The sequence below is a fragment of the Aptenodytes forsteri genome, unplaced genomic scaffold (genome assembly GCF_000699145.1).
Source record: "Aptenodytes forsteri isolate BGI_AS27 unplaced genomic scaffold, ASM69914v1 Scaffold284, whole genome shotgun sequence".
Lineage (NCBI taxonomy): Eukaryota > Metazoa > Chordata > Aves > Sphenisciformes > Spheniscidae > Aptenodytes > Aptenodytes forsteri.
The window spans coordinates 4,825,218-4,836,224 of NW_008794445.1; the positions used below are offsets into that span (position 1 = coordinate 4,825,218).

An 11,007-nucleotide genomic window follows, 5' to 3' on the forward strand; every position below is an offset into this window, starting at 1 on the left:
GATATGTTTTATTGGTAAGTAAAATGAGATTATAGAGATATAATGGTTTTACAGGCATGTTTATACCTAAATATAGATATGTCTGTAAAACCACTTTGTCTAATGGCCCTGTCATATGTTATTTTCCAGGGAGTAAGGGACAATATAATAGTGTGGAGTAATGTATAAAGGATTTTACTTGCCAGACTGGAGTTTGGGATTTGCTAAATTGTTTTGGACTGGCAAAATCACAGAAAAGACTCCAAACGCTGTGTTGCCCCACACCACCACCAAGGGAAAAACCTGCTCGTGTAAAATACTTTGTCCTAAAATATACTGGCACGTTTTTTAAATCATTCTTGACTGGTGAAATTAGACTTTAGCAGTGTTAAAGTTACTTGAAACAACTGAGGGCAAATGCCTTGTTTTACAACTGCAGCCTTGTCAAGTGCTTGTGAATTTCTCCATGTGTATTTGCAAAGATTCACTGGAAACAAGAACACCACTCAGGAGGAGGTCCGCTTGCTGCCTCCAGTGCTTCCTTGATTGGGTGCCTCAAACTTCTGCATTTGAACAGTGTAGAAATTAATAGATAAAACTTGCTGCTGTGTATGCAAAAACACACTTTCACAATAGTTCTGGGGTCACCTTAATCTGATAAGAAGTCTGTGCTGGTTCACCCCTGCCTCTCCTACTAGCACACATTCAAAAGGGGTTTGTAGTGAGCCAGACTAGAGGAGGAAAGAGAGGTGGGGTTGGTGCTGGGACGTCTGTCCCTTTCTCAAACAGCCGGCACTTGCATGTGAGCAGAAGTATGGATAGTGGCTACTGCTTGTGAACAGAAATCATCCCCAAGGAGGGTAGGGAAGGGATTGTAGCACCATGAGCACCCCTGTTGCAGTCTTCAAGCAGCTCAACTCTGAGCTATGAACCTGCTGCTGCCTTGTGGGAGTGTGCTGGGGCTGAATGGCGGAGGCCACCCCTCACCTAATGGGGTGCCACCAGCCCTGGGTCAGGTATGATTTATTTGAGTTCCCCTGCCTTATGACATTCCTGGGTACAACATAGGCTACCTAAGCATTGCTCTGCCTGAACCAGCTCATGGCTGAGGATCCAAATTGGAGGTGTCAGGTTGGCTGTGGAGGCACTGATGACCTCCTCTTTGCGTTAGCCTCTTCCTAGCCCCAGCTCCTCCCTGCATATCTGGCCAAAGCTTGAGGATCTGGCACTGCTCAGGAACTCCATCTTGCGTTGAATGGAAAAATCTCCCTTGGGGACACATCTCATGAGCTAAACACCCAGCAGATTGGCACCTAAGTGCTCTTCAGGATCTGGGCTCTTTGCTGCTGCTTGGCGGTAGATGCTAGAGACTTATTGGCTTTCATGCAGGTGAAGAGAAGGGAATGGGTTTCTTGGCTGGCATTTTCCCAGTGGGAGAAGTCTGTGTTTTGGCATGAAGACAGACAGCTGCCACGATTGCCTGCATAGCTCCTGCATCGCTGCTATCTGAGCCCTGGGTTGGAAGGCCCTGTAAAGTATTCCTAGTGGGAGAGAGGTTGGGAAAAACCTACACTGTGCTCCTTGGGCATCACAGCTAGCCATTGCCTAACCAAGTGTAATATACTGTGTGAGACTACGCAGAAGGATTGCAGGAGACATATTTTAAAGAGAACAAATATAGCATTAAAGTGAGTGAGCAAGCGAGTGAGAGACAGAGAGCGTATAGAGTGCATTAAAGTTAATAAAGCATTGCAGGAGTGGGGACTGCATTTCACTGTGAAGGAATCTAATTTAGTGACTCGTAATTGGAGGATAACAGTCCTGCCGGAATGAAGTTAGCTGTTCATTTTGCCAAACTCTCAAAGTCTCTTGGTTCTCCTTGTGAGCATCTCTCAGAAAGTGGATCCGTCAGAGAGTTTAGAATCGATTGGCGCTTCACACCTGCGGTCCCTTTCAGCCTCCTAAGTGGATTTGGTTCCTCCGGTGCATATTTATTATCTATTTTATTATCTGCTTATTTATCTGGCGATATCAATGCAGGATACGTTCTCTCTGCTTAGCATGGCAATGAGGGAGCAGGTGCTGAGCCTACATGTTCTCCTGGGCAGGGCAAGATGAGGGGTGGCTGGTGCTAGGTAGGGCTGTTGGACAGAATTCTAGTTTACCCAAAGTCTTGCCAGTCTTGTTCCTGCTGCCGTGGCTTTCTGTTCATTTGATAGAGGTATGTGCAGCAGTGAATGTTAGGTCCGGTTTCTGGACCCCCAAGACCAGAGGTATAGTGCAAAGCAGCGCAGGGCTGATGTATTTATTCCAAGTGTGCCTGGCTGCTGAAGAACAGAGTTATGGGCATGAATGGCTGAGCAGGACCTCTTGCACTGAGGGAGAGTCGTCTTTAGTTTGAAATGCCTGAAATTTCCTTGGGACAGCAGCACGGCCCTGGGTGGGCACACTGAGCAGTGCTGCCTCCCTGTACAGGGTTGGTGGGTGGCTGGGGGGATGCTGCTCTGTTTTTGTCCCCAGACCAGGGGTGGGTTCTGATATTTACGCTGCATAGGTGCTGCAGGGATTAATTTGTTAGTGTTTGTAAAGTGCCTTGAGGATGAAAAGTGCTGTGGAAATGTGAACTATTATTAAAATGAGACTGAATAAAGAAAGAGCTAGGAACAATCCCACAGGGAACAGTCCTGCTCAGACAGGGGCTGGAGAGATGACCTCATCGGGTTTTTCCATTTCTACTGTTATGATTACAATATAAAGTGGACATGTTCAGGGAAAAGATCAGTGTAACACCCCTGGCTGTAGTAGCTGAGGGTGAACCTTTGTAAGCTCTGTGGGTCTTTCTGCTTCTGGGCAAAAATAGCTGTCATATGGGCTTGCAGGGAATGTCTTCTCTACACTACACTGATCCAGTTTTGGCCACGATCACCGGGAAATTTTGTATTCCTGGCTTTTTAAAAAGAAATGAACCTTGTATGGGTGAAAGCCATATGGCTGACTGTACTACAGACTGGAGCTGTGTGTGTCCTGGTGGTAGGAAGGTTGTCTGCAATGGATACACACATACATATACATCCAATGGCCTTGCCCATTTGTCCTCACTTTATTCTGGAGGGGCTGTGCTGAGAAAGTAAAAGGGAGTCCTTATCTGCCTGGTCCCTTCAGCCTCCCTGCCTATACCTCCAGCAGAAGGCCAAACTGATTACAAGCACCAGTAATTCTTTTGTGTTGAGGGTGAGCACTTAGACATGGGCTTGACAGAACCAATTAGTTCCACAAAGACAGCTGATCAGCTGTCAAAGGACAATTCTCTATCACTTTTGACTCAGGTCTCAGAGTGACATGGGACCTGAGAGATGACATGATCCCATCTTCTGCTGACAGCTGTTCTCTGAAGTGACTCCAAACTCTGAAGTAGAGGCTGGACTGGTCTGAGCCCCCCAACTTTAACAGAGCCCTGAATGTAGTCAAAGGGCTGGGCATCAGGCAAGAAGGACTGGTGGGAGGAGGGTACTAACCCTGAGGAATATCAGTGGAGCTGCCTTGAAGGCTGAGTGCATGATTGACTTGTCAATTAATCACTTTCCCTTTCTCTTACTTTCCCCCTTTCCTTTTTTTTTCTTCCTCGCTCAGGGAGTGTAAGAGCCGAAGATGAGGCCCAGGGTGGAGTGCTACTCTCCAAGGTTTTGGCTGGTGCTGGCAGTCCTCGCAACAACAGGGAGCGGGGCCCATGCCCAGAAAAGCCACCCGAGCATTGGCATTGCGGTCATCCTGGTGGGGACCTCAGACGAAGTGGCCATCAAAGATGCCCACGAGAAAGATGACTTCCACCACCTCTCAGTGGTGCCTCGGGTGGAGCTGGTGGCCATGAATGAGACAGATCCCAAGAGCATCATCACCCGCATCTGTGACCTCATGTCAGACCGGAAGATTCAAGGGGTGGTATTTGCTGATGACACAGACCAGGAAGCCATTGCCCAGATCCTGGACTTCATCTCTGCCCAGACCCTCACTCCCATCCTGGGCATCCACGGAGGCTCCTCTATGATCATGGCAGATAAGGTAAATTTGAGCTTCCTTCTATCGCAGACCTGCAGATTGAAACTTAAACCAGAAAGAAGTATCTTATTCTGTAATCCTCAGGTGTAGTCTCATGGGGCTGAAGCGTTGGGGCATTAGAGAGTCTCAGATTCAAAGAGAGATTAAAAGAGCTAACTGTGTGTAGCACTGCTGAGAAGACCCTATTAATCATGTGGAATTATCTGCAACAGGGAAAAACCGAGGAGGGAAAGGAACAGGTAGAAGAGAGCTGCAAAAGAATCGGCCCTTTTCTTCTTCCTTAGGCAGGGTAAACAGCCCCTGACAATTGTGATTTTTTTTTTTTTTTTTTTTTTTTTTTTTTTTTTTTTTTTTTTTTTTTTTTTTTTTTTTTTTTTTTTTTTTTTTTTTTTTTTTTTTTTTTTTTTTTTTTTTTTTTTTTTTTTTTTTTTTTTTTTTTTTTTTTTTTTTTTTTTTTTTTTTTTTTTTTTTTTTTTTTTTTTTTTTTTTTTTTTTTTTTTTTTTTTTTTTTTTTTTTTTTTTTTTTTTTTTTTTTTTTTTTTTTTTTTTTTTTTTTTTTTTTTTTTTTTTTTTTTTTTTTTTTTTTTTTTTTTTTTTTTTTTTTTTTTTTAAAGGTTTTATTTTTGCCTGTGTTTTACCTTAGAAGAGCCAAGGATGCTAGCTTGGGTTTTTCCTGCATGCAGCTGGAGGACACTGTGGTATTTTCAGGGACATTTAATACAGCTCTTACATCTTAATTGGAAAATAATTGAATCTTTAATAAAGCCATCCTCTCTCAGAAGTGTTCATTAGCTCCTGAAGTTAAATAGGTGTTAGCTAAAGCAACTAGCCAGTCTGAACCAGTCCAGCTAAGTCCTTGTTTCCCCTGCGCTACTTTACTCCTTCATATCACTGACATTTCGCTGTTTTCCCAGGCTGCAGACAATCTTCTGGGGAATTACTACACAAACAAGCCTTCCCACCACTGCTTATGAACAGGGCAAGGTGCAGAAAGAGCAGCATCTTTGGCCAGCTGGTAACTCTCGGCTTAAGGGAGCCTCCATGGGGTGCAGCTGGACCTGATACAAGTCTTCCCCCTGGGAGGAACAGGGGGCCCAGCAATTCACACCTGAGTGTGCGTTTGGCTAGCCAGTGTGGCTAACAGTGGCCTCTGGGCTGCTGTGGGCCAGTGGAAATATCCGAGAGAAGTGGGCTGCCCTTTTCCCTGTAGGCTCGGTGCCAGAGAGAGTTGGGGCCAACCCCTTTATTGAGAAGACCCTCTTAACTGCACTTTGTGCATCGCAAAGAAGTAAACAGGGACACAAGCTGACAGTCTTTTTCTTTTACAGGTCACTCTTAAGCGAATCAGAGACATTTAACTAGGCAGAATTGGGTCTAACTGAATGAAGGGGGACAATTAAGCCAGCCACTGTGGCAGCTTTTCCTCAGAAAGAGATCTACTGGGCTAAGAAATCCAGGCACTTTCTGCTATATTTACCTTATAAATAAATAATTCAGTGCAGGTTATCGTAGGTGAGTAAATAGGAATAAATTAATCACAAATTATTTTCTCACTTTTTGACCAACCGTTCAGTTGCCAAATAACATACAGTTAATATGCAGTGTTATTTTCTCATATCAGCCTTTGAACTAAAGTAGTCTTTGAATAAAATAATCACAGGCATTTTTTTCTCTCTCTACTTGAATAGTTGCACATGTGATAAAGTCATTCTGCCTCATTCCACCCACAATGAAGCTTTTCTGTCTTGGAGGACAGTCAGGCAGCAATGCTGCATCTCGATGCTCTCCTGCCTGCTGTGTTGTATGGTTATCGATGTCTGTGTAAAACAGGTCCGAAGCATTACTTGAGTGCTGCATTTCACACTTACGGTGGCATTTTACATTCTCTTTGAACAAGTGTAAGTGTTACTGATGCCAGACCTCCGAAGCACTGGGAAAAGGTCCTTGAGACTTTGAACATGGCAGGCCAAATTCTGTTTTCAGATTCCCGCAGTGTAAATCCAGCATAGCCCCATTGCCTTTGGCAGGATTAGATCAGATTTATGCTGTTGTAATTCAAAGAGGAACTTGGCCTATTGAACTTTGTGAAGATTTTTCTTTCTACCTATCTCTAGTCTCTCCTTGGGAAAGCAGCATCTCCCATGACTGCCCTGTGTACCCCACTGGCTTGCTTTTAAAGAGTGTTCTGGTGGGCAGGCAGCCCACAGGGAGCTCAAAGGTGGAAGCTTTATGAATGGAGACCTCTGTTTTATCAAACTCCTTTTTTTGTAGTTTTGCAGACAGGAGAAGCAGGTCGAAGATACGAAGATCTGCAGTTTTAGGAAAGGACAAGATTTTTTTTTTTTAACATAAATTGAAAAAGGCTGACCTTTACAGCTTCTGATTCACAGGTGTGTAATCTTTAATGAATAATATTTATTTGATGAATTGAATTAAAATATGGTAGAGAGTATATACATGGATATTCTACTAAAAATACTGGTCAGCCTGGTAAGTCCTTAAACAATCTATTTTCCACAGAGGTCCTTGACAGAGGCTTTGCTTTTAGTGACTCTTAGTCATGTTCTTTGCAGATGAGCTGTGTGGCTGGGGTTTGATCCTGCAAGCATGGATTGCTTCTTTCAGCATCCCCTCAACACCCACAGCAGTCAGCTGTGATTGAACTTGTTCAGCATTTCACGGGTTCAGACCTGCACTTATAGCTTTGTTATGCTCCCTGTGTGTTTGTGATCAGTAGTGCCAATGCAAACCTCAAGAACACTACAAACCACTAACGCCTTGGTGTGACAGATAAGCCTCTCTTCTCTGGAGGTTAATGCCAAAAAAATCCTCCCTGGAGTAGCATGTGAAATTCTGTTTCACCTTCAATGAGGGTTTAATAAGTGTGTCTGGGAGGAAATTTGGGCCCATGTGTAAAAAGGGCTTTGTAATATACTGTGAAGCTGGTAAATTGAGACACGAAAGGGCAGGCAAAAAAAAAAAGAAAAAAAGAGGATTTCAAGCCTCAGTTTTCTTTCTCCCCTGTATATGTAGACAGAAATGTGCACCATAGGCTGGCTTCATCTCAGTTAACATGCATCTGGAAGTTTGCTACCTGCTGGCTGGAGGTCTAGGCATCGTTACAATCAGTGGGGAAGGAGGCACTACCTGAGGACAATTCACCCCAGCCACATCAGAGTGTAGTGAAATGTTCATGGGATAGTCCTGTGTCTCCCCACTGATTACTGAAGAAGGCTGTACCCCGACTTGCTTGTGATGCCTCAAGTTAAATGCCATGAATCCTGCCCTAGGTGTAATATAGCAGGTGGAGGTATGCTGCTGAAAATGTAACATCTGGATTTCCTGATTTTTTTTTTTTTGTTCAAACTCATGCTCTTTAATATTGCATTTGATCAGATTTTGTAGACAATGTTTGTATCTTCTTGTTTTTCCAGTGTTTTGCCTTTTTCCTCTGAAAAATAAGTATCATCATTTGCATATGTGTTTGCTGTTTCTCTCCTCAGTGCTCATGTCTCTAATCCCACCTGTTTAGCTGTTAAAGTAAGTGTTACACTTAATCTCTGCCTAATTTGGCATCAGAAGAAAATGACCAAATGATCTGTGTGCACACTGCGATCTGGGTTTGGTTCCAGGAAAACGGTGAAGCACAGACACATGATGTGCCTCACTCGAGCTCTGGAGGGACCACTTTGCCGAGGGAGAATCTTGTCATAGCCAGTTCAGTCCCCTTAGTCTCTGACAAGCGTGCCAGTAGTGACGCCAAACAGCGGGAACTGCAGCAGTCATTTGGTTGGGGCTGGGTGGCCTGGGAGCAATGGCTGAGGGGGTCCAATAGCCCCTGTGTTAGCTCCTCTTGGAGGAGCAAGCCCTGCAGCTGTGGGGCAGGGTAGAAGAGTGGCTGCACTGTTTCAGCCCTACAAGGAAGCATCTGGTCCTTGTTTTGGTGCTGACACCTTGAAAAGAGACTAGGAGTATAGCATCATCTCACCTGGACCCCTGATGAGAAAGGGAATAGCACGGATCACTGATGATCTATGTTGTGTTTAATCTGGAATAGATGGAGAGGAGAGAAACGTGCACCACCACCAATGCTAGGTTCTTGTGATCCAAGAACTCTGCCTGTTGAAGCCTGCTGGTCTCTTCAGTTTGCCTGAAGTTGCCGCACTGACCTTTCTTTTTATAGCTTTGTGTTGCCTGATCTTAAGCATTAGTTTGCATTGTCCAGAGGACTGCAATGCACTTGTGACCGGTGAGCACATCTGCTCCCATTCCAATGTTTAAAATAATTTCTCCTTTCTCCTCAGTTGTTTTGAAAGCAGAAATTCAATCCTATCACAGTGTGGAAATAGCTGACGGATGAGGATGCTCTGTGTTAGGATGCTGATGGTGGAAGGAAACCTTCAAGGCTGCAAACCAAGCTTCAGTTCAGATAAGCACACAAACCAATATCTTGTGTTTGCAGATCTGAGACTGGAAATCTGGGCTGGGCTCTTCTTCGATATACTTTCAATGTTACCTACTATTAATTCTGTCCAGAACTAGGAGGTAAAGGAGCAGTCACAGAAAAGGAAAAAACAATAACCACGTACATTTATAGGTATCTTAAAAGCAGAGGGAATTGTTGTTTGGATTTAGGACACTTACTGTGTTGGAGAAGATTTAGCTTCTTGCCTAAAAAATGATGACACCATTTGGCTGACTGGTCTGTTTTGTAATGATAGACTATTTATTTATTTTTTTTTAAATAACAGAAAAAGTCAACTTGGTGATAATGAAAGCAGAAAAGGTAAGAGCAGAAAATGCCTTGGGTTCTTTTATAGCACAGCTGGTGACCATCATTTTTGGTGGAACCGTCCCTTGCTATTTCTCCACAGTCACATTATTTTGCCAAAGCTTCTTGTCCTGTGCGGCTTTATAGTAACACAGTGGTGCACAGGCAGCACCCAGGAAAAATATTGGAAGAAGAGGATGATTATGTTTTCCCAGCTGAAAATCATTCTCCTCCGTCTCTGCATCCCTTGGTATTTTCTCCAGGGCTTGCCTGCGCAGGGTAGCCATAACGATGGAAATAAAATCGTAGGAAAGAATGATCTATTAAATTGGGATGCACCCATAATAAAATCTGTATAAAAGCTGCATGAAACTGAAAACCTGAAATCTAAAATCCGTGATTCTTTCTAGGCCAGATTCTCCTTCCTTTTCTCACACAGCATAAACCTGACTTTTCTGCTGTTCCCTCCACTACCTGCTCTTTTTTCCCCACTCACACCAAAGCTGAAATTTCTTCTCCGCCTTTCCATCCCCACTTCATAAATCCCTGTCCCATTTCTTTTTGTTTTCTGTCAAGGTTTCCAAGACATGTTGTCTCTTTCTCTTTCAATGCTGAAGGTTGCTGTGATTGCTCCATGCCTGGGACATGCTGGTGCAGCAATGGTGGTGTTTGGTATTTTGGTGGGCAGCAAGTGCAAACTTGGACAATAGGTGTGAAGCACCAGGGAAGAAAACTAGCTGCCGGTCAGAGGGGAGCAAAATGATGCTGCAGGTAGAGGGAAGCCAAAACTAGTTGGATAAGCTGAGCACCTAGATACACACTGAAACCAGGACAAAGTCAAAGACACTGGGACAGTGCTGCTAAAAGCAGAACATCTGTAATTAAAAGGAAAGCACTTTCACTCTCAGGTTTCCAAAGGTTAAATAATAGAGATGCATGGGGAATGCAAACCTCATTTTTTTGGATGTAAATTTGTTTCATTTCCATTAGGGATGACATCTGAAATTTTTAGAGCCCTTGTGTGAAGGAAATTCAGTTAAAAAAAACAAAAAAAAAAGTTCCCTTTGAATGGAATTGATGAACTGAAGTGAAATAAATTCCAAACAAAATGCTGCTTAGAAGGGGGAAAAAAAAAGACACATTTTGATCTGCAAACGTTGAAAGAGTATGTTTCAATGTTGTTAGTAGATTTCTATCCCCTTTTTTCCCTCCAAAGCAAAATTATATGCAGTTCATGTAACTTTACAAAGCATTTTCATTTCTCTGAAACTGCATTTGGTGATAGTAATAGTTTAAATGTTTCTTAGACTAATCTAGTGATCAGCAAAGATGAGTTTGATTTTAAAAGATAAAATAAAAAAACCCCAGCAGTTTCCCTTCAAGCTTTTAATAATTTTATTGAGGACATGATTAATACGCTTTTGCTTTTCGTACTTAGTTTCCTTTTTGCTGCCAAACAAAAGCTCTGTGTAGCTCACAAACGATGAACTAAATATCAGGTGTCCTCAAACTACAAGTCTGCTGCAAAAGTTGGGGAGGGAGAAGAAAGGTAGGTCACAGAGATATAGAGAATAAAAGCCACTATTGTATGCCAATGTTGTTTTTCCCTTGAGTATACACATGTAATAACAGGCCAGGTGGAGCCGTAATTTATGTTTACATCTGTGTCTAATCTGTCCATACAAAATTAGATTTTTTCATATAAAGAAAGGGAATATAGGTAGCGTATTTCTGTGGAGTTTAATTAACATCTGAGAATTTCCCTAGAACAATTTTTATTACTTTACAAATAAATTACAGCACTTAAAATCACTCAGATATTGGGAAACCTGGAAATGACCTTTTAAGAGCTTTAACCTCTCCCCAGGGCCATTAAATCCTTCAACGTTAGCTCTCATTTTCTGAACAAGAGCTCAAGTACTCTTGTCAATACTATTTCAATGAAAAAAAAGACTTTTCAAAGAAATGAATTGTTTCTTTTATTAAATATCCTATTAAAATAGTCTGCTTTTTAAATTTTTAACATTTCCCTCTACTTTATCTCCCATTTGCTTGGGAGGAACTCCATTTCAAGGCCTTCACTTTTTTGTGTTTATTGTTTTCAAGAAAAAAATAGAGTTTGATTTTTTTTTTTTCCCCCCCTGTCAAAAAAAAAGGCAACAAGAACTCACCTTTTAAAAAAAAAAAAAAAAAAAAAAAAA

General features: G+C 42.5%; 1 protein-coding gene across 1 annotated transcript in view; it reads left to right on the top strand.

The window, feature by feature from the left end:
• Positions 1-3,627: 3,627 nt before the first annotated feature.
• Positions 3,628-11,007, top strand: part of GRIN2B (glutamate ionotropic receptor NMDA type subunit 2B) — a 173,647-nt gene continuing 166,267 nt past the window's right edge. The window contains exon 1 of the mRNA XM_019474821.1: positions 3,628-4,038. Within this exon, the coding sequence (XP_019330366.1) occupies positions 3,628-4,038 (411 nt within the window). The remainder of the gene's footprint in view (positions 4,039-11,007) is intronic.